The 27,212-nt window shown below is 42.0% G+C and overlaps 1 protein-coding gene across 6 annotated transcripts in view; it reads left to right on the plus strand.

The window, feature by feature from the left end:
- SLC35B3 (solute carrier family 35 member B3) overlaps window positions 1-21,475 on the plus strand; it is a 62,718-nt gene extending 41,243 nt beyond the window's left edge. For all 6 annotated transcript variants that reach the window (XM_088471670.1, XM_088471674.1, XM_088471672.1 and 3 more), the window contains exons 6-10: window positions 5,451-5,548; window positions 17,777-17,869; window positions 18,719-18,830; window positions 19,692-19,761; window positions 20,248-21,475. In XM_088471670.1, coding sequence (XP_088327796.1) covers window positions 5,451-5,548; window positions 17,777-17,869; window positions 18,719-18,830; window positions 19,692-19,761; window positions 20,248-20,398 — 524 coding nt within the window. In that variant the 3' untranslated portion in view covers window positions 20,399-21,475. The remainder of the gene's footprint in view (window positions 1-5,450; window positions 5,549-17,776; window positions 17,870-18,718; window positions 18,831-19,691; window positions 19,762-20,247) is intronic.
- The last annotated feature ends 5,737 nt before the right edge of the window (window positions 21,476-27,212 follow it).

Raw genomic sequence — 27,212 nt, forward strand, 5'->3', positions numbered from 1 at the left:
TCCCTCTGAAGCCGCTCCGCAATCCCTGGCCACGCATAGACCATACTACCGGAGAGCTCTATGCAGCTGGAGATAGGAGACAGTAGACATCCGGGACGAACAGGAGGACCAGCAGGGATCAGAGCAGGCCAGGATGGAGATGAGTCGTCAGTGCAGGCCGGGACGGACAGAGGCACAGCAGTCACCGCAGGCGACACTCAGCACATGCACTCCTGTGCATGATATAAACACCGCAATACTATAGGCACGAATCTCCGTCGGAGCTGCCTCCTTCCTCACTGCAAAATCTAGTAGCATGGCAGCAAAATCTGGTAGCCCTGGCGACCTGGCCCCCGGGATTTGTTGAGCCCTCCTTCAAACCTAACTATAACCGTAGCGTAACCCTGATTCTAACCCTAAAATAGTCTGTCGACACTGTACAGTAAATGATGACATCTTGAATGTCGACATTCTGTCCATGTCAATATTGTGAATGTTGACATCCTGAATGTATACCCATAGAAATAGTGAAATAAAGCTAACCTTTATCACCAACACCTACATAAGCATATAATTGTAAAGTCAGTCATATACTGTACGCTGCATTATTACTTGCAAATTAGCCTCTAAAGGAACTGGTTCCAATATTGATCCCATCATAAACATTAAGGGGGGAATTAAAGTAGTTGCAGTCATTTACCATGTGCTAATTGATCCCCCGGGCCTATTCAATTATCCCCAAAGGCAGCCCGTAGACTGCACTTTACAGGGATTTTTTCAGAGTCTGATAGGACCTGAAAAGAAATCCCTGATAAGTAGCATGTTGACGGGTAAAAAGACCCCGTAAACGCATAGGTCTATGAACTTTTCATGGATCCTATGTTTTAATGCCTGTTAACATGTGTTAACACGTTAATTTAACACACTTTAAAAAGTGTCCTGGGTGAAAAAGGGGCTCTAATTGAATAGCCTCGGGCGATAAAGCCTGAGGCGTCACCCTTTTTCACACCCATAAATTAACTTGTCTTATTGAATTCCCCAATAAGATATTTATTGTTCATTACTGTAATTCCTGATTGCTATGGTCCTATATGTGAGATCATCCTTCAACTGCAGTTAAAGGTTCCCAGTGCACCCTAGAAGTGATCGGGATGCTCGACCTAAGTATACAGGTCTGGTCAGTGATGGAAAGAACAAAGATACTGACAAATACTGTACTACACATGTCACTCTGCAAGCATGTCATCAAGAAATGAAAATGTACAGATGTGTCCACATACATCTATCCTCTGTGCGCTGCAAGTCGCACCACAAATAACGTGGGAGCTCCGTGTGACTCGGTAGCGCCGAGCATCTTTTCGTGCAACGTTTTTAACTTCAGGTGTGCCACTGCGGGCGTATCTGCATGCGAAATGCGCTGACACTGTAACGTAGCGTTTCACATACAGTTACACCTGCAGATTATAGGCATGCTACATATCATTTTAATCAGCAGAAGCTACTTGTGCTAACTATTCGCTATACTATCCTCATCCCAATAAGACGCATTTGAAGGTAAAAAGTCGCACGAAAAAACGCTCAGCACTATCGAGTCCATCCACAGCATGGCGCTAGTAGAAGGGCTGTTTAGTGCGCAAGGAGGCTAGATGTATGTTGACGCATCTGTACTCTTGGCTAAATGTGGCATTGAGTTTTACAGTACAATAAATTACTTTTTTTTATCCATATAAATACCACAAGAAAGCAGATGTTACCATTATTTAAAAATAAATCAAAATTCAACGTAAGAGTTTATAGAACTGTAGAACTTTACTAATATTGCATTTAGGTGAGTCGGGCACTAAACCATTTTAACCATTTGAATGTCTGTTTTCAGTGTCAAACAGATGACCTTTTGGGTACAAGCTCATTTCTGATTGGTAGCTGTAGTTAAGTGAAAAATATGCATTAGTGCAATGCTAGGATCACAGGTGTCCTTTATTGACATCAGTTGTGGGTTAAATATTTGAGGGCATTCTAAAAAAAATAATGCAAAGCTGGATACACACTATACAATGTGTGTATCCAGCAACAGAACAACACAGTGTAACGATATATATCGCGCACACACACACTGCACGATCCGGTGTACCACTTTGCAATGTACTGTTCCATGCTGCATGAGTACGTCATCCCATCTGCTGTGGAGAACAGCAGATGGGACGATGCAATGAATGACCATCGCAAACAATAGATCGGGCATACACACTCTACGATATATTGTTCCGATCCACCACGGAACGATATATCGTACGACGGATCACATAGTGTGTTTTCAAGCTGTATGCACTTGATGTAAATATTTAGCAAAAAAATTTATATGTTCCACAAAAGATGTAAAATCCAAATGGTATGAGCTCAGGGAATTTTAGAATATATAAAGACCCTAGCAGAACAAGCCCAAGGACGCGGTTCTTCTGCATTAATCCTGTGTTCTTGAATCCTTGTAATCAAAGCAAAGTCAGTCCCACCTCTGTTGGCTGTTGAAATCATGCACCCTTCCCCAGAGACATACTGCTTTCCCCTGTTAAAAAAAACAAAAACATAGGGGCTGCTTTAAATATGGAAGCAACTTGTAAAAAAAAAAGCGAGTACAGATGTGTTTCTCGCTTGAAATGAGTCTTAGAGCCATATTCAATTAGAGGCAAAAAGTCTGAGGCCGGACTTTTCGCCGTCATCGCAGGTTTTCCTGGGGATAAAGTATTGTGGGGCATACCCGCGTTTCCCCGTATTCAATTGGGAATCGTCGAAAACGGGACCTGGCAGAAAGGTAAGTAGCGAAAAGTCCTCTCACTTTTTGGGGAAATCAACCTGTCACCCCCCAAAAGATGTACTAACATGGGAGATCACTATGGGTACCCCCGAAAAGCCCTGCTAAAGATATTTGGGTGTTTTAAACGGTCTCTACAAGTGCTTTAATGCGTCTTTAACATAGTCCCATCAAATTTGGGGTACATGAAAATGGGTGCAAGCATATTTTTAAGTCCCTAAAGTGAACTTTTAAAAATCCACTTGCCGCAACCACCCGCATTCTAAAAAACGCCTACCGCATACTTGGGGACTCCCCCTGAGTCTATTTTGCTAGTTTATAAGTTTGTCCCCCAATTTTATTTATTTTTTTGCCCCCAAAACGAAAGTAAATTTTTTGGGGTATCCTGTTTAACTTTACATTTTTTTTTTTTTTTTTTTTTACACAGAATACCTATAGGGGGCATTGCAAAGGGTGCAGGGTACTTTTTTTTTTACTTTGTACCCCAGAACACCAATTCCGCACTTGTTATCGCCACCTAATCATAGGAGAAAAGTTAGCCCTAGTTTTTGCCAAAGACTTTTCGTACCTGCGAAAGTCTTTGAAATTTAATATAGGGAAGGGTGAAAATGGCGTCATCGGCGATATGGCTATTCGCAGCCAAATTGAATACGGCCCTTAGTCGCAATGCGATGCGACTACAGTTATATATATACACCAGGAGACTCCACTGATTGTTTTTATATACGACACTTGAATATATTTGTGTGCGACGGAGTCTGTATATGAAGCATAACGGAACTTGGCATGGAAAAAAGCAGCGGCATTTGCATCATAGCATAGATTCAGACTCACTTGCACACTGATGTAAAGGTGTTGCATATTAAATGAATCAGTGCAGTCTCGGTGCATTGCGACTAATACGCATTTTCGTATGAAAAAGATGCTCAGTCGCACGGGGGCTGTTTGGCGAAACTGCAGCAATAGTGTATGAGGCCACATCTGTAACTTTGCACCTGGGCAAAACCATGTTGCACTGCAGGTGGGGAAAATTTAAATATGCAGAGATATTTAGATATAAGAATGGGGTGTTCTAGCTCGATCTAAATTGCAGTGTAAAAATAAAGCTGTCCAGCATTTGTGGGCTACATGCAAAAGCAGCCAGTATTTATGCTACATGCAAAGACAAAAATAAATGTATTTGCACCCGTTGCATTGCAACATGGTTTGTCATGGTTTGTAGTCATTATGCTGACATTCTCAATGTCCACACTAACAGAATGTCAACGTTGTGAATGTCAACACCTGATTTTAGGGTTAGGTTGAAATTCAGGGTTAGGCTTATAGTAAAAGTAAATGGCAAATCTTATTGTCATTCAGAATGTCAACAGCATAATGTCTACATGCCAACTGTTCTCATTCGCAGTGTCAACATTCAGAACATGTCGATAGTATTCTGTTGAAATTGTGAATGTCCACAAAATACACCCTTTGTCCAGGTGCACAGTTACTTGCTCTTCTTGCTTTGATCTCCACTCTGAATCAGTCCATAGTTGTTAACGGGAGATATTTGTTTACTTTGGGAAAAAACTACAGATGTGTCCACATACACTATCCTCCATGCGCTACAAGTCGCCCCACACATAACGCGGGAGCTCCATCTGCCTCTGTAGCGCAGAGCATCTTTCGTGCGACTTTTTACCTTCAAATGCGTCTTGTTCACACAGTGAATAGCTAGCACACGCAGCTTCTGCTGATTAAACTTATATGCGGCATGCCTATGCTCTCTGTGCTTCTGCGGGTGTATCTGCATATGAAATGCTACGTTACAGTGTCAGTGGCTGTAACACTGTAACGTAGCGTTTCGCATGCAGATACACCCGCAGATGCACAGAGAACATAGGCATGCTGCATATCATTTTAATCACCTGCTTGTGACAGCTATTCGCATCACTGTGTGAATAAGACGGCAGTTTAACACACAAGGAGGCTAGATGTATGAGGACACATCCGTAATGCGGGCAATACATCCACGACCCTGATTTCCCGTTCAGCCGATCAATAACGCTGATCCGCGGACATCGATGATCGGCAAACAGCATATTAAAAATCCCTGATTAGCTCAGGGAATTGAGGATTTCCCCAATCCCTGTGCCCTGCATCAAGCAATTGGGGCAATACGTTGCAGATCAATGGGTCCCATAAGTCAATACAAAGATTTGTCCAACAAACTTTTCATGTCCAGGACTGTGTAACTAGCGGGACAAAAAAGCTTTAACCACAGTGAAGATTGGTGTATTTTCCTGTAATAGTGGTCAGATTCTGGCATGCATATTGAACGAAGCGGTAATAATACTTAAACATTGATTTGATGTTTCTGCAAGACATGTAATGTAGTGTAACCTGGGTGAGTTATCTCGGAATTTAATCCTTTTGCCTTGTATGGGGACAGGAATTTTATTTTTTCGCAGTTGACTCTCTGAGTGTAATTTGCCTTCTCTGGGTCTATTTAACTCTATTAGGCTTACATTTTTGAAAGGTAAAATGTGATGGTGCAGTACCCCAAAAAGAAATACATTTGGTATATATTAGTTCTATTCCAAGGACCTGCTGGGATAATTACATATAAATTGTTTGTAATAAACCCATTTAATAATATGATGTATGCGTTTCTTTCCCTAAGGTGTGCTGCTCATCTCCCTTGCCCTTTGCGCTGATGCTGTTATAGGAAATGTACAAGAAAAAGCTATGAAACTACACAACGGATCTAATTCAGAAATGGTAAGGAGTCCATTATCCCCATGTTTTATGTTCAAAAAGAAATCTGAAAAAAGACCAAGGAAACCATGATAAATGGTGCGCCTAGATAGTTGTAGCGATTATATTGTTCATATACTGCCTCCATGTTATCCTATGTTTTACAGAGAATATTGGAATCTTTCATCTCCATCCTGCTCCATTTGCAGTACCCAAATAAATTATACCATGTTCTTTTCTGAAGTCTTTGTATTTTTAGAAAATACAATTAGTCTTGCTCATTTTGACACATTAAATAACATTTAACCAAACTTATCAATCACTGTTTATTTTTTTTATTAATGAGATTTCAAGAAAGTAAAAAAAAAGCAAACTTGATTTTGTTTTTATTATAATCACCACAAAGAAATACTTTGGCTCCTGCTTCCGCATTAATCCGGCTTTCCAAATTTGCAAAAATCAGTATTCTACCTGTAGGTTTTCACCACATAATCTGCACCTTTTTGGTTTGTTTTCACAGTCTTGAGTTAAATGCTTACTATGTGTAGGAATAATATGGTGACCTTCTATAGCGTTTCCGCTACGCTGTTTTAGCTGCCTGCACACCCTAATGTCACCCCCTCCAGGTCCATTTAAGTTGGTGTAGTGCGGACCGCTATAAGGGCCTGATTCAGAGCCACTCGTAAGCGGCAGCTCGTTCGCTCTGAGCGATGTTTGCCCAACTGCGCATGCGTACGGATCGTTATACGCATGCGCGAACCAGTCAGTGCGGCCGAAATTCATGTGCTCGCAAAATAGCGAATGCCTGATAATTTGAGTGACAGAAAGAGGCGTATGTGGGTGGTAACAGGGGAAGGTGCTTGAAAACGGGGAGTGGAGATCCGATCGCAGGCGTGCTTAAAGGTCAAAACGGGCGTTTTATGGGTGTGCATATTTATAACAGCAGCGTCATTGACCACGTCACTGGGTTTTTTTTAAGCCAGAACTGCTCGCAAAATTGTGGTAGCAAAAACCAACCACAAGAATAGCGAGCAGTTCATACCCTGGTCGATGTACTCGATTAATCTAATAAATAGCGGACATGACGTAGGATGCGAGCGGCCAGGGGGCGTATTTTTCCAAAAAACGAACGCAAGTTTTGTTCGCTCGTTCAGACCTAGAGGCGTGAACAGACCGCAAACAGCGAACGGTTCATTTGAATAGCCACCCCTTGTTTTAGAAAGAACGACCGCAAATAGCGAGTGGCTCTGAATGAGGGCCTAAGTGCGGTCCGCACTACACACAGTAACAAACACATCGCCGCCGTCAGACAGACTCTCATTGGGTGCTGCACCCACGGCCGGAGCCGGGCTGGAGCTCACTCATGAGCTCCACCTTCTGGCTCCTGCAGTGGGTGAAGGGAGAGACGTCACGACGTCTCTCCCATAGTGCAGAGCAGGCCGGGAGGACGGAGGAGCGGACGGATTCAGGTAAGTGGTTTTTTTGTGTGTGTGTCTTTGTCCTGTATATGTAAGGGACACTGGCACTAGTGGGAGCACTGCATAGGGGGAACTACTACTGGGGGCACTATATAAGGGGCTATACGGGGGGGACCACTACTGAGAGCACTATATAAGGGGCACTGCATAGGGGGGACTACAACTGGAGGCACGGCATAGGGGGGACCACTACTGGGGGCACTGCATAGGTGGGACCACTACTGGGGGCACTGCATAGGGGGGACCATTACTGGGGCCACTGTATAAGGGGCACTGCAGAGGGGGGCAGTTATGGTACATAATTGTGTGAGGAGGGGGCAGAGTCTAAATGCCGCAGTATAGCTTAGTGACTCTTGGGCTTCGTTGAATGTTTTAATGTGGCCCACACTGTCTCAAAGGTTGAAGACCCCTGCTTTAGATCATCCTCCTGTGTGGAATACTTTATTTTATGTACTGTTTAAGTCCTTGTCTAGTAATCGCCACATAAGGCGGCATATTATTTGGTAGAGGAGACTCCCCTCTTTCAAACAATGGTGCCCCAACTTGTTTTCGGGCCAGTATAGGGGAGGAATCCAATTTAGTGGGAAGTGACAGACTGTGCACATATCGAAGTCCCAACATAGGAAGTGTTTGACTCGCAATGGTGGCGGGTGCAATTTGCTGATCCAGAACAGTACATTTTCTAGAAATTTTTGCTATGGGGCCCCTTTTGCAGTGTCACGCTCACTGATGCTGGTGAGGAGAGTAATATGAGAGGAGGGACAGGACTGATAAGTCTGACAGGGGCCCACAGTGCTTATGATTCACTGCAGCAAACTACATACTATTCACAGGCTGAAGTGTGCCTATGACTAGGAAGCAGTGTTGCTGGTCCCTGTCAGACTTATCAGCCCCATCCCTCCTCTCGTCCAGTACTCCACCAAAAGTGGGTGTAGGGAGGATGCGAGCACCTGTAGGTGCTGGGGGTCCCAGAGTCTCGCATGTACTCTGTATCTAAGGAGTCTGCATTTAAAACAATAATGTTTGGAATGTGGGAGAAACACCTTACAGTTAGGACCCTGGTTGGAATCAAGCCCATGGCCGCAGTGCTGTGAGTCAGCACCTACAGGACTTAATGATTAATAAGGCACTTTATAAGCTTTTAGATAAATTATTGCCAATGAAGACATTTGTGAGGTGATTTTTTACAAAAAGCTGAATAATGGGTTTAATGATATACGATAGTTATTTGGGGGTGTTGTATAGATGAGTCATGAGATTTTGAACTTGCAGCTGGGAGTTGCATGTGGTTTTTTTTTTTTTTTTCAAAATGGTTTAACATTACATGAAAATCACCTTTACAAGTATTTTAATGTACCCCAAAATTCATGAGTGGCTTTAATTTGCTGAAAAATGCTTACTTATTATCATTTTTCCACTGTTAACAAAAATGCAAAAAAATCAACCGTTTTATACCTTTCAATATATACAGTATATGGAGAAATCCTACTAATGTGCATGAAGTCTTTTGATTGAAATGTCCAGAAATGATTTGTTCATGTATGTATGTAGCACAGCTGCATCCCAGCTCCAAACCACAGAGCGATAGATTCTAGAGGTAAGCAAGTTGAAAGGAGAGCGCACTAAAGATTATGTGAAAAATAACAATTTTACTTATAACATTTGCTCACGTACATCAAAGTTTAAACCATTAATCTCCACCATGGACGGTCCTCCGGATCCTGGTGTAATCGACAGACCATGCTGCAGACAGAAATTCAGCGGACCACCGCCGGTTCTGGGAACACAGGATGTCGTCACAGGTCCACATCAGTAAGCCACGCCCAACATGTTTCGTCACTTGATGACCCCCTGATGTACGTGAGCAAATGTTATAAGTAAAATTATTATTTTTCACATAATCACGAGTGCGCTCTCCTTACAGCTGTCTATAGTTGTATGTGTGTGGGTCTTTCTACCTTTAGTTTTATCTTCAGAAAGCGAAATGCATTCTTGATCAGGTGATTGACTTGGCCATTGCAGAAGAATTGTCCATCTGTACTGTGGAGCTCAGTCTAATCAACTTCGTTGAATTTGTCAGAATCTGAGCAGACAGTTTATCGCTATACACTTCAGAATTCATCCGGCTGCTTGTATCTTGTGTCATCATCATCATCATCAATAATCACTAGTGACCCAGTGCCATTGGAAGACATGCATACCCATGCCATTACACTGCCTCCACTGTGTTTTACAGGTTATGTGCTATGCTTTGCATCATGAGCCATTCCAAGCCTTTTCCATACTTTTTTCTTTCCATCATTCTGGCACAGGTTGATCTTTGTTTCATCTGTCCGAAGACCTGAGCTGGATTTTATTTGTTTTGGGGACCTAAGGATGGCCTATTTAATTTGCATTGAGAGCTCATTTGACTGGATATTGTGGGTTCACCGCAACAGCTTCCACATGCAAATGACACAATTGGAATCAACTCCAAACCTTTTGCCTGCTTAATTGACAAAGAATAGGAAGGAATAACCCATACATGTCCATGAAACAGCTTCTGAGTCAATTGTCCAATTACTTTTTGGTCCTTTGAAAAAGAGGAGACTGCATATTAAACAGCTATGATTCCTGTACCCTACCTCCAATTTGGGTGTGAATAACCTCAAATTAAAGCTGATAGTCTGTATTTTAAAACCATATGCATTATATAACTGTAACTTGTATATGTTTTGGTAAACAGCTAAAATTACAAAAATTGTCAGTATATGGACCTAACTATACAAATCAATCACCTGTTACATTAAAACCACTTTCCTAATATTGTGTACAGTAGGTCCCTCGTGCTGCCAAAACAGCTCTGTCCCGTCTTAGGCATGGACTCCACAAGGCTTCTGTAGGTGTCCTCTGGTATCTGGCACCAAGATGTTAGCAGCAGATCTCTTAAGTCCTGTAAATTGAATGGTGGGGCCTCTATGGCTCAGACTTGTTTATCTAGTACATCTCACAGATGCTCGATCGGAATTAGATCTGGGGAATTTGGAGGCCAAGTCAACACCTTGAACTCTGTGTCATGTTCTTTGTCGTGTTCCTCAAACCATTTCTGAACAATTTTTGCAGTGTGGCTGGACGCATTATCCTGCTGAAAGAGGCAACTGCTACCAGGGGATACTGTTGCCATGAAGGGGTGTACTTGCTGTGCAACAATGTTTACATACAATAGGTGGTACATGTCAAAGTAACATCCACATGAATGCGAAGACCCAAGATTTCCTTGCAGAACATTGCCCAGAGCATCACACTGCCTCTGCCGGCTTGCTTTTTTCCTATTATGCATACTGGTGTCATCTCTTCCTCAGGTAAATGACGCACACACATCCGGGTGTCAACATGATGTAAAAGAGAACATGATGCATAAGACCAGGCCACCTTCTGTAATTGCTCCATGTTCCAGTTCTGATGCTCCCGTGCCCATTATAGGCTCTTTCGGACGGTCATCTGACCGGTCTATGGCTACGCAGCCCCATACGCAGCAAGCTGCGATGCACTGTGTGTTCTGACACCTTTCTATCATACTTGGAAACACAAAGAGGAGTGAGAGCCGCACAGGATTTTTATAGTAGAGATTAGTATAAGTGAAACCAACTAGAAAAGTTTAATATGACCACAATTGGCAATCAGTATATGTTGGTGGATATTCACCATACAAAAAAAAGAGAAAAAGACGACTCTTGTTTGGGGACACTACTTATTATGTATTTTTAAGCATTTAGTAAAACTTAACATGTATTAATATTTCTTTAAAATAAGGTTTACTAGGAAGAGGAATCTTATCCAGATCCTCCTAGGTATAGTTCAATGCCCTGTTGCGAGAATACAATGTTGCTTAATAGCAGGTTGTTTATAAATAACATTAACCCAGCAATGATTCATTATTGCCACAGTTGCACACACCCAATCTCTTGTGCTCAAGCTAGAGCCAGTTCATACAATGGTACATATGGTAATAAGCAAAACAAGTATTTAACATAGTAGGCACATTGTGACATAGAAAGAAGAATTATAACAGTGTCACATGCTTCGTCCAGTCACACACACAAAAAAATATAATTTTTTTTTTCTCTTTTTATATCACAGAAATAAGCCAGGGTTCGCTCATCAATATTCTTATGTTGAAAAAACAGTAGATGGGAAATCATACCATCCATTAATTACATGAAATATTCTATTATATTAACAGCAACTCCGTTCCACTCCCAAGTGCTTGGGATATCATACAGATTCTTCTCTGTAATGCATGAGTGTCAGTAATCATCAGACCTATATACCCTTTACTGAGTTCACTTTGGCAGATTCATTATGGATCAGAAAAATATCTCGCTCTCCTATTCACTCAGAAGAGCATTAATCTCATTCATCATCAAAGAAGGATTATATAATAATTTCCGTGAATCATATTGTTTTTACCACAATGTCATACAGAGTAGTGGATATGATAATAGAGGTATTGTTGTTAAAGTTATGGGGGGGGGGGGGGGGTGCGGCGGTTTGTCTGTGATACCACAGCGAGTGGTTGTATTACAAGAAGCTCCTTCTAGTAATAACCTGGAGGGTGCCCGGTCACTCGTCACTGTGTCTGAGGCTCTGTGTGTGATGTGTGCAAAATGCACAGGAAGCGCACTGCTAGAGCAGCGGGGATCTCCTTCCACGCTGCTATCAGGATGGTGCCCAGCCGTTAACAGCTTCTCTGTGTAAAGATGACCTGTGTTTCGCCTGGGGCGGGGTTTGTTCACATCAAAGTGAATTATGGCTGGGAAATCCCTTTCTTATGGGAACCAATCATATATGGCATACTAAAAAAAAGGGGGGGGCAGTCCTAGACGTCAATCATCAGGTCCAGCTGTATATACCCGGGGGGCTGGTTGTAGTAACGGGTAAGTAATTATACATAAACGATGGTAGAGAAAGTGTAAGTGAAGCACCACTAGAGAAACAATGATACATATACGTATTTATGTCTAAGCACAAATATGTATTTTGATATGTTAGCTAACCACTGACCCTGTTAGATCTCTGATCTTTCATATATGAAAAACTACTCTGCCCATTTTCCCAGAGGGTACAAAGGAAGGACAGGAAAGTAAATATCCAAATGTATTATATTCCCAGAAATAACTCCTCAAAGGTAAAATCACATGTAAGATAGGATTAATGATAGGTCATACATCATAGGGTGCATAAAGGTTGTTTATGAGTGGATACCTATTAGAGAGATGTAAAAGTAGTTATGATATTATTCCTAAGAAGGAAAGATTCGTAAGGGTAAAAGGTATAAGAAATATGATATTCATATACAGCAGAATTGATAGTCATAGTAATTCTAGTCTGCAGAAACAAAAGTACAAAAATAGGGGTATACATGATAAGGTAATCATATAGTACAAAATTGATCACAATGTATGTACATATGTGAACCAAATTCATTAAAAATATCAAAACAAGGGCCCATTCATGATTCGGTCAGACAGGCGAAAAAAAAACATTCTATCCATGAAAGAAATAGAGAATGACCAGAAAAGTTACCTGCAATAAAAAAAACACCACCCACATACTTGCAGACCCCCCCCCCCCCCCCCCCCAAGTCTATTTTGCTAGTTTTTAAGTTTGTACCCAACTTTGAACTTTTTCGCCCCCTTTTTCAAAGTCATTTTTTGGGGTGTTCTTTATTTCGTCTTAGGAATTTTTTTCATGCAGTTTACCTTTGGGGACCTGTCCTAAGGGTGCAGGGTGGTTTCCCCCTCTTTGCACCCCAAAACTGCAATTCTGCACTTTTTTCCGACAGCTATTCATAGGCGAAACTTTTCCGCCGGGTACATTGTATTGCGTTTTCGCACCGGCGAAAGTTGCAACAATTGAATACGAGGATAAGTTTCCACTGGCAAATGACGTCACCGGCGAAACTTTATTGCAAAAAACGTCTTTTCGCAGCTAATTGAATACGGCCCTTAGTTGCTTGAATTTAGCAAGATCAGATGTGGCTTTTCTCACATTCCCGACATGTTCCAGAATGTGTTCCTTAAGCATCCGAGCCGTCATTCCCACATATTTGACATTGCATTCGCAGTTATACAATAAATCACCCCCTTGCTCCTGCAGTTGATGTAATTGTTAATTTCCATCTTCTTACCGTATTTGTCCATAACTTCCTTTTTCTTGGTCATGTATAAGCAAGCCCTGCGTGAACCACATAGGAATGATCCTTTCACTGTAGGGGGTCTCGGTGCAATGCGTCTGTAGTGGCTTTGGGTTAATTATTCCCGTAGATTTGGGGATCGTCTCCAGCTTAGGGATACTCTGGGCCTGATTCAGACCTGGTCGCAAGCGCTGAGCGATCGCAAACTAGTCGATGGTGGCCCACAGCGCATGCGCACGACGGAGACTGTTAGAGCATCTCCAAAACAGCAGGTCTTGTGGGGTGTTCCCGGTATATATACCACTTTATACCAGGAACACCCCACAAGACCTGCTGTTTTGGAGATGCTCTAACCCAGTCATTTAGCCATCACAAGTTGGCCCTTTTGTCAAAGTCGCTCAGATCCTTACACTTGCCAATTTTTCCTGCTTCCTACCATTCAACTTCAAGAACTGAGTGTTCACTTAGTGCCTAATATATTCCACTCCTTGATAGGTGCCATTGGGATGATGGATAGATAGATACCCACTGCACATTATGGGCCTAATTCAGGGCTGGTCGCTATTTGCGGTCGTTCGTTCAAAAAAAGGGGTGGCTATTCAAATGAACCGCTCGCTCTTTGCGGTCTGTTCACGCCTCTAGGTCTGAACGAGCGAACAAAACTTCCGGTCGTTTTTTGGGAAACTACGCCCCCTGGCCGCTCGCATCCTACGTCATGTCCGCTATTTATTAGATTAATCGAGTACATTGCCCAGGGTATGAGCTGCTCGCTATTCTTGTGGTTGGTTTTTGCTACCACAATTTTGCGAGCAGTTCTGGCTATAAAATAACCCAGTGACGTGGTCAATAACGCTGCTGTTTTAATTATGCACACCCATAAAACGCCCGTTTCGACCTTTAAGCACGCCTGCGATCGGATCTCCACTCCCCGGGCAAACATCGCTCGGAGCGAACGAGCGTCCGCTTACGAGCGGCTCTGAATCAGGCCCTATGCCTTTAGGCCCTGATTCAAAGCTGAACGCTCTGAGCAGAACGCTCGCTCTGAATCAGGGCCGTCCTATTTAAATGTGGAGCGGCCTTATGGACGCTCGCATAGCTGTGTGTTACCACCCACAGCTTATGCGAGCGTCCATGATGGTCGCGATGGTCAAGACCATCGCGACCATCGGGCTTGCGACGAGACCCTTGCGGTAGGGTCTCGCTGCCGCAAGCCCCGGAGTGATTTTGGCTCTATCAGAGCCAAAGTCACTCCCACTGACATCATTACTGATGTCAGTGGGGCCGGACTCAGACGGTAGGCTTTCCCATGGGAACGGCTCCGACTGGCCGCCACGCCCCCGGCACGCCCACCACAGAGGGCGTGCTGTCAGTCACCATCGACAGCACGCCCCCTTTGGTGCGAGACCCCGAGCGACGTATTTCTCGTCGCTCGCCGGGTCTCGCGCATGCGCACAACGGATCTCCCTCCGTCATGCGCATGCGCATTCTCACAACATCGACCCGCTTGCGAACGAACTTTGCTCGCGAGCGGGTCTGAATGACCCCCTTAGTTTGTAAGTTTGTTCTCTCTTCCCACTCGTAAAACTCGGGTGAGATCGCAAATTAGAATCTTATCACCATCGGGCAAACTCTGAAGTACTTTTCACCTAAAATATACAGCTCGCAAATTTACCAAGTATCTAGATGACAACCTCGGGTGAGATGATGCCAAACTCTGCCAAATAGAAGTTTTAAAAACTCACCTCCGGAGCTGCGAGTTTGCCAGAAACATACACAGATCTGTGTGATTTGTGTATGTTTCTGTCTGTAAATATTAAAAATAGAGTTGTTGTTTTTTTTTTTTTTTAATTACGTAGGGTCCTCCCGCAAAAGCATAACCAGCCCCAGCCTTGTCAGCCAGTCCTGGTTTCAAAAATTACGGGTGCCAGCCACCTGCTGGCACTTGTAGTTCCACAAGCACCTGTAGTTTCACTGTAAAATACAATAGTTTACTACTATTTAACACTTTATTACCCACTTATCCACAGCCCAGGGGTGCGGAGAAGAGCCCCGGACTTCAGACCAAGCCTGGGGTTTCGGGAGAGGGGGCGCCTCTTCTTGGGGGGTTCCCACGTCCCCTGAGATCCCCAGCTTGGCCTGACCAGCTTGGGGTGTTTGCTTTGGCCACGGAGCAACGGTGATGGGGTCTCCTGGCTGTGGCATTACCCCCCGGTCGGTTTGGGTCCGTTGCTGGTTTTAAATATAGAGGAACCCCTACGCATTTTTTTTCCCACTATATTTAAAACCAGGACTGTCCCTGCAGCCAGGTGGTGGTTTCTAAATTACGGTGGATCCCTACTCGTTTTGTTCCCCTTAATTTTTGGAACCAGGACTGGCTGACAAGCCCAGGGCTGGTTATGCTTTTTTTTGGGGGGGGGGACCCTATGTCATATTTTCTTAAACATTGAACCCGTTTACAGGTATAACACACAAGCAGCCTTCACATATCTCACGGATACTGTATGTGCAGGCTGCTAGCTCGGGAGAGATTTGCAGAGAAAAAACACTGCAATCTCGGGTGAGTAATCTCATCTAAATTTGCAACTCGGGGGAGATAGCTCGAACTACATCACCATTGGAAAACTCACTTTCAGCTAAACTCACTTCTTAGTAAATTTGCGAGATGTAAAATGGGAAAATCACCCGAGATTCGGCGATGCAAATCAAGAGACCCCAAGGTGTTACCTGAATTGGGTCTCTTCTCATTCCAGTTATAATTGATGCATTGCACATACTTGTTCAAATACCTGTGAATATCACACAAAGAACTTGATTGCAACTCATAAATAAAGCTCCAACTTTCTGCATATTGAATCCAGCCACCACTTGCCCTAATTCTTCTTTCTCTCACTATATTAGCTTTTGCATACACCAGTACTTGGGTGTGTATCTATCTATGGTATGAGGATGGCAGTTAGAGATGGCTTCACATTATATCAGATCTGTGCCCAACCTGCCACATAATTTTAATGTTTTTTTTTTAAATATACAAAATGTAATTTGTGAGAGCAGTGGGAAATTAAAGCAGCAATGAGTTCTCACACTAAGGTCACGGTTGGTTTGAACATCTTCTGCAATACCATCTCTGTTCAGCTGCTAGTCTCTGACTGAGCAAGTTCAGCTGTAACTGCCTTTGTCATCCCTCTTCTTTCTGTTATCCCCATGGTCTATGGTCTCACGGGACCTGGCGCGCCGAGAGGGGCTTTTTACCGCAACTGCAGCAAAGATGTATAAGGACACACCTGTACCTTTCACACAGCTACTCCAAGCTGGTTGATGACATGTCGACCGTCACAATGTTGACGTTGTAAATGCTTGCAGTTTGCAAAATGCCAACATAAGGTTTAGAGTTTTTGTTTAGAGCTAGGGTTAACAATAGGGACATAATCATGGTCTTAGTCACAGGTTGCAGCTAATGTCCCAAAACTGCAACTAAAGCCACAACCGCCGAACATTAACCCACAGGGTTTAGGCTTAGGGTACTTACCACCGAATTAACCGCATCCCCGATTATCAACATTGTTAGCATGTCAACATTTCATCAGTGTTGACATGCTCAATGTATACATGGTAAATGTTGACATGTTATGTGTCGATATTCTCATGCCAACATACTAACCGTTGACAAAACATACCAAACTTCGGGCAGATACCAGTGGAAGTGCCCATAGAGCTCAAAAGGAAATGCCTTCTACACAAACAATATAAATTATGAAGGACCGTCCTGGTTGCCAGCAGGTGTTAAGATTTCTACAATGGCAACTTTAATGGTGATGGCTGACCATGCTTCTGTCTTACAGGAGCCTGTCTCTTTCTCCACCAACTAACAAATTTATTAGTCGTCATCCCACACACTTCTTATCCTGTAAGTAAATTTGAACAGAATCATCCTTATCTCCGGTTGCATGCTATTGTATGTTATTTATTTGTACTATTATCCAATCAATGTATAGCACTGCATAATATGTTGGTGCCTTGTAAAAAATAATGAAAGGATGATAATAAAAATATGTGGAGTTGCTGCATATCTTACATCGAAACAATGTTCCTTTTAAAATTAAATTACAGTATGTACCGTTGTTCCTGGCCCTATCACATTGGCACAGCTTATGTAAAGCGCACATATGTGCTACACCATGTAAATGAGGTAAGTCTCTGGGTTTGCGCCAGTTGCACGACAGTAACTATCTGAAGAATCATCGAAATTTCTTTCTTTCTCAAATTTTTGCCTAAAATGAAATAGATTTTCTATACTAATAAATAAAATAAAAGCTTTTCCCAGTGAAAAGGGAAAGATGTAAAAAGAGGGTTGCTCAATTTGTGATGAAAACTGTGATATCCTACTTTTTATTCCCTCTAAAAATAAAGCTAACTATTTATAGTATGTACAGTACATCTGCAACCTACAAAAGTGATTATTTTTTTTTTGTATATTCATTCAGACATACTTGTATTCTGATATTAGGTTTAATGTAAAACTCTTTATTCTTTAATGAAATACTATATGAATTATCTGTGTAATCTCTATTGTCTTTTTCATGTGATTATTTAATTTTTCAGGTTCTATATTCATATTCCATAGGATTTGTTTACATTTTACTGGGCCTGGCCATTACCAGTGGACTGACTCAGGCTATAGCATTCTGTTCCAAGGTGAGTGCTGAAATAGAGCAGCTTGATTAAAAAGAGGAAATGGCTGGTACACGGCTGAGAACTGTATTAATTCAAGGCAATAGTGCATGACAGCATAAAATATACATGTCATGCAGAGGCTGCTGAATAGGCACTACCTTCCAGCCAGAGTCATCTCTTCGTTTCACAAAAACACGGAAATAGCATGTTTTATTTATTCCACATTAATACTGTAAAAGGGCTATATATTTACGTAGCACATTTAGTTTAGAACATCATATGTATAAAATATTTTTTTTGTAGTGTGTTGGCCAACTGTATTATGTTGCATTTGTCCTGATCTCACCTAGATGATAGTGACCACTAGAACAAACAAACATCTTGTACTATAACAATAAATAGAAATATATCTTGATTTTAGGGGGTATATATACGAAATTTCTGGGGCTAAATCACACATGTACTAACAGTCAACTTTTGATTTAGTTTTTTAAGTATTAGTAAATGTTAGTAAATGTGTGATTTAGCCCCAGAAACAAAACATCAATGTTGATCGATTTTAAATTGATTAAAATCGACCTTTAGTAAATATACCCCTAGTTGTAAAAGATTGTTCAAGAAGGATTATATATTGTGTGGGAGCAGGAGTGTTTGCAAACAGTTGATAGTTGACTGGCCATTTTACGATTTAGCCTGGGCATGTTCATATGGTTTACCAATTGGACTGATGCAATACCAACTTTTAGTATTATTTAGTTATTACCAACTGTACTCCTTACAGTGGATAGCACCAAAACATGGCAAGTTATGCTATTGGCTTAGATTAAACAAATATTCCACCCATGTTGTAACTTGAGTATCTTGTTTCAGAATCCATCACAGACATATGGCTATGCATTCCTTTTCTCCCTCACCGGGTATTTTGGGATTTCTTTCGTACTTGCATTGATCAAACTGTTTGGCGCTCTTCTTGCAGTAACAGGTAATAGCTCAATGTAAACGCAAATTTTAAGGAGTAGACCAAAAAGTTAAGGCTTTGAAATTACCATACGATGCAAAGTAGATGTGATTGTAAGATTAAGCTATTTTACAAATGCAGTTTACATTTGATAATACAAAGATGATACTAAAAAATCATCACTGTTGTTGACCTAAAACCCACCTAATCATAGCCATTTTTTCATAAGTCCCACCCCTTGCTTGGCCCACTAATTGGGACATATCGGGCTGCCAGTACTCATTAGACGATACAGTGCCCGATATGTCAGCCCTTGCCACATCCCGCTGCATGGGGTCATCCGTCGCATCGTCAGATTGAGCTGCATGTAGGGACGACCTGACGACCCCACGAGAGCGTGCAACGGCCATCATAGTGGGTGGACATAAGACAATTTTGCCGATATGTCGGCCCGATCGTCTAATGTGTACCCAGCTTTAGTCAGAAGGTGACTAACCTATATCATTTGACTGTAGAAGCAAGCCATAGCAACTGGAAGAATCCCACAAGAACACATGAAAAACATACAAACACATCACATATATTTTGAATGTGAAGCAGGAATACTAACCACTGTGCACGTGAGCATTTCTTAGCAAAAGTAATATAAATCTACAGCCAAATTAATAGTCTACAGGCACAGATATATTAGGAAATAGGTAATGGAATTGCAACCTTTAAAGTATTCTATGAGTATACTGTAGCTTTAGCACATAATTGTTACCAGTAATGTAAAAATAAACTGATTATATTAAATAAGTATTCAAATTAAAACATTATAAACTCCTAATATATCCATGCCTGAAAATTGCAGTCCTTATACCAGATCTGTATTTATTTCTACAGTAACAACGGGAAGAAAGGCAATGTCCATTGTGCTATCCTTCTTGTTTTTTGCAAAACCCTTCACTTTCCAGTAAGTAACATATTCCATTTCTCTATGGTTGGTTGAAACTGTTATATGACAGCATTAAAACTGTCTCTGTATATAGCCACATTTATGATGCACATTAACAACTAAGTAATGTTGCAAAACTTCTAACGCCCCTTGGTTTAGGGTATACCATATATATCTATTATGTTCTCCACTTTATATAGGAAGAGGAATGTTAGCAGGGGAACCAGTCAGATACCGCAAGTTCTTTGGTCTTTACATATTAGGATTTTGTTTAGACATTTGCATATGCTTAGTTAAAAACCTTTAATTCCTTAATTTTTAGCAAATATTTAGTTGTTGTTTGAATATCCTCCATCTTAACAAAATTGACTATGCTCTTACCTGGTGCAGTCACACAACAATGCACATGACTTTAATAAGCGTTGGTTTATTAATATATTTTGCACTTTAGGTAGGATGTATTAATTTATCAATGTTTTTAAATGATTTTTTTTGCCTTTGCAGATATGTATGGGCTGGATTATTAGTTGTTCTTGGAATATTTTTAAATGTTTATAGCAAGAATATGGACAAAATGAAACTCTCCCAGCTGTACAGTATTCTGAAGAAGAAAGGCACAGAAGGAAAATCAAGGATGTTTTCACAGACTGTATAATTCATTTTATTTACATTTTTTTATTAACTGCTAAAATCATTAAATGATGATATTTTTCCATAGGGAATCAGATACACTAAAGAGAAGGTGAAGGCATATTGCCTGCTTTGTTTTACTGCTGAGGTGGAAGCCAAGGAAGCCAATTCACCACTCTGCTCACCAATGGGCATTTTACAGGATGTGGCGCAATGTGGTGGCTTCAAACGCAGTGTGGTACTGGGAGTCTTGTGTGGTCTCTAGGATAGAGACATACACACTAGTGGACCGTGTCTTTTAATGGCATTTTTATTATTCTTATGTCAATGTAGCATCAGGGAATAATCAGTGTTCAGACGCCAAATTGTCAGCATCTTTAGATTGCGAACACCTTGCATCAAATCAGGTAAATCACGTGGACTATATTGGTTTTGCGCATGAGGCCTTTTTTACCAATAAAATCTACTTTCAGATGTAGACCTGATCCTTTGATTACAGTGCAAATTGTCCATGCTTTGCACCAGTATATGAGGATAGCATATAGAGAGCAGATAGACCAGGCCTTATTGACACCTGATTGTAACCGTTCTTTGCAGAGGTAAGAGGGAGGCTTTTTGCACCTTGTTTTTCACTTTTATAACTCTTCTAATTGTCATTCCCATGTTATTTTGTGTATTGTAATATGGTCCCCTATATGTTTCTTTGTGCAATTTAGGTGCAAAATTATTTGTAGTGTGATAAATTATGAAAATGTGATCTAAACTTATCCTGTTTATTTTACTGCTAAATATGAATTGAAAACACTTCTCCATATTTTCTTGAAAACTTCTTTAAGCTAAACAATGGATAGTCCTAATGGCAATGCTCTGGGTAAACTGGTTTAGCAAACCACTGAGCTGAATAAAATAATTAATTTACTGTACATTAGATAATTCACTCACCAAACTGAGAGGCTGTATTAGACATCTTATATCCAAACTTCTAAAACCAACCTCTTGTCTCTTTCCAATTACTTTTAATATGATGTCATAAAACCTACCGATGTTAAACATCAATTTATGCAGTTTTTTTACATTAAAAATTGTACAGTTTTTCTCTTTATTTATCATGCTTCTTGTCTTTTATATATATATATACGTGTGAATACTTAACTGCTAGCTGTTTTTAAATACATTGTAAATGTAACTTTTGTGCATATAAATAATGCTGCCATACACGCTACAATTATCGGGGCGATCCGCCTGATATCGGCGGATCGCCCCGATAGTTGTAAGCGTGTGGGGGGGGCGACCGAGGGTTAAATATTGCTAGGTCGGGCATGCCAGATTGTCCAGCATGCCCGTCCGATGCAATATTTCCCGGTAAACTGTCGGCCGCATCGGGCAGACATTTCCCTACGGAAGGAACAGGAAAATGTCTCCTCCCCTGGGAGCGGAGCGCGGATGTTGGCTAATACACTGTGAGAGAAATCTCACAGTATATGCCGGCGACATCTGCCGCTGACAGGCTGCCAGAATAAAATGTCTGTCGGTCTGACAGACATTTTATCTGGCTGTGTATGCCCAGCATAAGCAGCCATTTTACCTCAGCTGTTACTTCTGCTGTCAGGGTTCCTTGACTCACAAACATCACCTATTTATCTTTTCTCCCATTTCCATTACTTACTTTCTCCAATAAATTTGGTACAAACATATTTAACATCTTAATGAGGGCAGATGGAGAAGTTGCCCAGAGCAACCAATCATCTTGTAGCTATAATTTTATAGAACATGGGTAGGCAATCTGGGGTACTTCAGCTGCTGTGGAACTACACATACCAGCTTGCCCTGCAACAGTTTTGCTATTAGGGTATGCCAAATCTGTAACAGAGGGAGATCGAATTTGTTTCCACTCACTGCAGGCAGTCCCAATTGCTGTCACCGACGGTGTCAGTGTTTATCTACCAAGCCGAAGACAGATGGCCCACTTCCATATTGGGAACTCAACGCTTCAGGTAACTAATTTAATTTATTTTCTAGGCCAGTGTTTCCCAACAACAGTCCTCAAGACACATTAACAGTCCAGGTTTTAAGGATAGCTATACTTCAGCACAGTTGACTTAGATAGTGCCTCAGTTAATTAATTTTAACCATCTGTGTTCAAGCATGAGTATCCTTAAAACATGGACTGTTAGTGTGCCTTGAGGACCGAGGTTGGGAAACACTGTTCTAGGAACATTATTAGATAAGAAGAATAGGAGTCTGTGCGGTAGATGGCACTAATATGGGGGAATGGTATGAGTGGTAAGCAAGATATGCTTATCCGTAAAAGATGGTCGGTAGGAAATTTGTCCTCATTGCTCAGATGTTAAAGCACTCAGTGGAAATACAAACAATCCCATGGATATGTAAAGAAAAGGGAATGATAAGACCAGTATTGTAATATATACAATGTATATAGATAGTTTTCAGACGTAGTTTGGCGTAGAGAACTCACTTATAGGAGACGGAAATGACATGTATCAAGGTATCTTAATCAGAAAGATCCTCTGAATAATTCCTTTCGGTACTCTCTATAATGGTACTGTTGAAAGATCATACCTTACACTATTAAGGTGTAGACATAAGTATGTGTTTAAAAAGTCTTTATATTAAAGTCCCTATTTTTATGAGATTAGACTGAGTCTGCATACATATTCATATACCATGATGAGAGTCATCACACCACGCCTGCTGTGAGTATCGGTACGCACACATATTATTCACAAAAGATACCTGATATACGTGTTTTACACTTGAATTGTGTAAGTAAGGTACGAATCCTGTACCCTATCATTTAAGAGAATTTTTTCTGAGAATAATCAAGTAAGCCTTGTGTTGCCGTTAAAAAGAAAGATACCGTTATATACTGTATGTTGTATACACCTCAATAGTGTAAGTAAGGTGTGATCTTTCAACTACCATTATAGAGAGTACCGAAAGGAATTATTCAGAGGATATTTCTGGTTAAAAGATACCGTGATCCATGTAATTTACGTCTCCTATAAGTGAGTTTGGTACACCAATCAAACTACGTCTGAAACTATCTATATACATTGTATATTTTACCATACTACACATTGGTATTATCATTCCATTTTCTTAACATATCCATGGGATCGTTCGTATTTCCACTGAGTGCTTTAACATCTGAGCAATGAGGACAAATTTCTGATCGACCATCTTTTTCGGATAAGTATACCTCGCTTACAACTCACAACATATTAGCGCCAACTTCCACACCGACTACCATTCTTTTGTCAATCCATTCCGGATCTTTTTGGGATAGATCCTTCGGCGTTGCTCAAGAGGTGGCTTTTAACCCCCAGTGAAGTGCTACAATTCTTCTTACCTTTCTATTCCCATTATTAGTATATATGAGTATATCAATAATTTCATGAAGATGAAATAGGGACTGGTGAACATCCTTAATTTAGATCTACATTTCTGCAGAAAAAAGGAAGATGAGGTTGAACTATGTTTAAAATATATAGATATACAGTACTGTGTAAAAGTTTTAAGCAGGTGTGGAAAAAATGCTGCAAACTAAGAATGCTGTCAAAATAGAAGTGATAGTTTATTTTTATCAATTAACAACATGCAAAGTGAATGAACAGAGAAGAGAAATCTAAATCAAATCAATATTTGGTGTGACCACCTTTGAATTCAAAACAGAGTGAATTCTTCTAGGTAAACTTGCACAAAGTCAGGGATTTTGTAGGATTATAGTCCGGTGTATGATTAACCAATTATACCAAACAGGTGATAATGATCATCAATTTCATATGTAGGTTGAAACACAGTAATTAACAGCAGCCAAACGACTACAAAGGTGAGGTTGTGGAAGACCGTTTCATGTCACAGCTCGTACAGGATCAGTATGATTTACATGGCAGGCGGTTCACATCCCGACAGCGGAAGCCCGGCACTGAGATCTCGGCAGGTAAGTATTTTTTTTCTATTTACTAACATCCTAACCCTCCCGTAGGGGTGCCTAACCCTAACCTCTCCCCAAGTGCTTAACCCCCCCCTTCCCCTAACCTCCCAGGGAATTGTCCCCCTCGGGAGCCCCTAACCCTCCCCCACACGGCTGTCGGCGCCCAGCTTCCGGCATAGGTCTAATCACAGGCGTCAGGATTTTGACGCTGGTCATTAGACACTTGCCGGGATTAAACAGTTGGGATGCCGAAGGTCGGCATTTAGTTTGTCGGCATCCCACTCATACACCATGGCAAGGTTGAGCGGTGGGTGCCGGGTTATGTAAAGTGTGGTACAAATAGTTAAAAATATTGTCTTTTGCTGTCGAACTACAGATTCCAGCAAGCCTCCCTCGCATGCTGGTACTTGGGGAACCACAAGTACTAGCATGCGGAGCATTCCGGGCCCTCTGGTACCTGTAGTTCCACATAAAAAGCAATATTAAAAAACCATAGAACACACACACACAGTAGAAAGTCAAATTTTATTAACACATATATGCACGCACACATGCTATCTCACATACCTATGTATCCCTGTAGTGATGTCCATCGGTCCTCTTCTCCAAGTAATAATACATAGGGTACCTGTAATAAAAAATCCATACTCACCTCTTCCTATGCGTGGATCACGTTCTCATCGTTCCAAAGTAGGCAATTCATGGCCTTGGTAAAACGCATTTAGCGATCCACGAACTTTAGCACTTTCCTTTAAGGACAATACTACCCGAATTACAGCTGCACTACGGGATTTCAGTATTGAAATCCCGGTACGGAGTGCTCATTGGCTGAGAGAGGTGAGCCTTCCGCATCTCAGCCAATGACCAGTTCTCACCATTGACGTTGATGGTAAAACCGCACGTGCCTATTTAAAAAATGGAGCCTCTGCCGTTTTTGAAGTTCAAAGCCTTCATCATCCCACCCCTCGGCTGGCTTATATAAGCCAGGGAAGGCAGCAGCACGGCAGTCTGACGGCGGAGGGGTAGCAGTGAAGACTGCGGAAGAAAAGACGCCATGGAAGTCCTGGTTGGGCGGCGGCAATACAAAAGGTGAAGGTGCAGAAAAAAATAAAATATTATAAAAAAAAAAACAGACACTGTTTGTTTTATTTCTTTTACAGGGCTACTTTAGGTACCAGCAGGCCCTTAATGCCCTGCTTGCTGGTACTTGTGGTTCTCCAAGTACCAGCATGCGGGGGAGGCTTGCTGGGGCCTGTAGTGCTACTGCAAAAGTCAATATTTTAGCTCTTTATTTTGCACTACACTTTACATAATCAACTAGCATGGCCCGGGATAGCCCCGGGCTATTAGCCTGGGGTTCCTTGGAGAGGGGGACCCCTTTATTGGGGGAGGACCCCAGGGATCCCTGGCCTGGGCTGACGTGGTCAGGGTTGATGCTTCGGCCAGGGGGCCCGGTGAAAGGGCTCCCCTGGCTGTGGCATTAGTCCCCCTGCTAGAAAAAGTCTGGTGCTGGTTCTGGATAATAGAGGGGAACCCTATGCATTTTTTCCCCTGTATTTCCAGGACCGGCTTAGAGCCCAGTGCTGGTTGCGCTGAATACGGGGGACCCCTATGTTATTTGTCGCCCGTATTTTGGCAATTGGGACTGGTTCTGAATAACCCAGTGCTAGTTGTGCTTAATATGGGTGACCCCTACATCATTTGTCCCCTGTATTTAGCACAACCACTACTGGGTCTGCAAAGCCCGGTGCTGGTTGTTCTTTTGGGGGTGGGCACACCGTTTATTTTTTATTTTAACGCTTTCATTTTTTTAAACAGCAGCACAGACAGATCTAACTGATCTATCCATGCATCTGTGTTTATTTTTATCACACACATATGCAGGCATCATGGATATCCCTAATCCGAGCCTGCATCTATCTGCCGCCAGGTGATGCTGTCAACGCCAGCTACCTCGCAGGTCCCACTGCCACTACCACCCCCACTGGCCAGCCATCTTGGTGCACCCAAATGAAGCCACAGTGAGTACACCTGCTGATGGCACCAACTGGGGTTGGGTATGAAATCCCAGCTGTTGGGATACACAGGGTAAGTATTTTCCCATCCCCTACCATAACACTCCCTCCCCAGTACCTAATCCCCCCCAGTGCATAAGCCTAACCTCCCCCTCCCCGCAACCTAAACCTAGCACTCCCTCCCCAGTACCTAATCCACCCCAGTGCATAAGCCTAACCTCCCCCTCCCCGCAACCTAAACCTAGCACTCCCTCCCCAGTGCCTAACCCTCCCCCTATTGCCTAACTCCGCACCCTAACCTCCCCCTAACAGCCCAATAGTATCCGGTCGGGATACTGGTGGCGGGATCCTAACCTGTCGGGATTTTGGTGCCGGTATTTAGGCCGTGGCATACCAGATGCCTGTATGCCAACTACATCCACACCAACTGAGGCTGCGCAACAAGTTGAAGCTTCCTATCTGTATAATGGCACATTTGTGAGGTAATAGTTTACAAACTGTAACTTTCTAATATACCTGAACCCCAAAAGGCCCTACCCTGGAACAATAGTTACCTAATAAAGCAAACACCAAGTCTAAATTCGCCCTGTCCCTGACTTACGCCTCCCCCTTAGAGATCAGCAGAAAAGTAGTCCTAATTGAGTGTCAGAAAAAACTGACAGTTGGAACTTTAGATTACTCCCAAATCCTAATTTTTTTAAGTTTTTGCCCTGAAATTTGGTATGCAGCAAAAAAGCGACAGTTCTACACGACCATGTCAAATTTCAGCTTGGTGACTCCAATTTTGAGGTGTAGCCCTTTAAACACCATCCCTCCTCCCTTAGGAGTTCTCTATGGGAGAATTCAGTTTTTTCAAGGGGACCCCTACT

Source organism: Taudactylus pleione, unplaced genomic scaffold (genome assembly GCF_031769625.1).
Source record: "Taudactylus pleione unplaced genomic scaffold, aTauple2 ptg000116l, whole genome shotgun sequence".
NCBI lineage: Eukaryota > Metazoa > Chordata > Amphibia > Anura > Myobatrachidae > Taudactylus > Taudactylus pleione.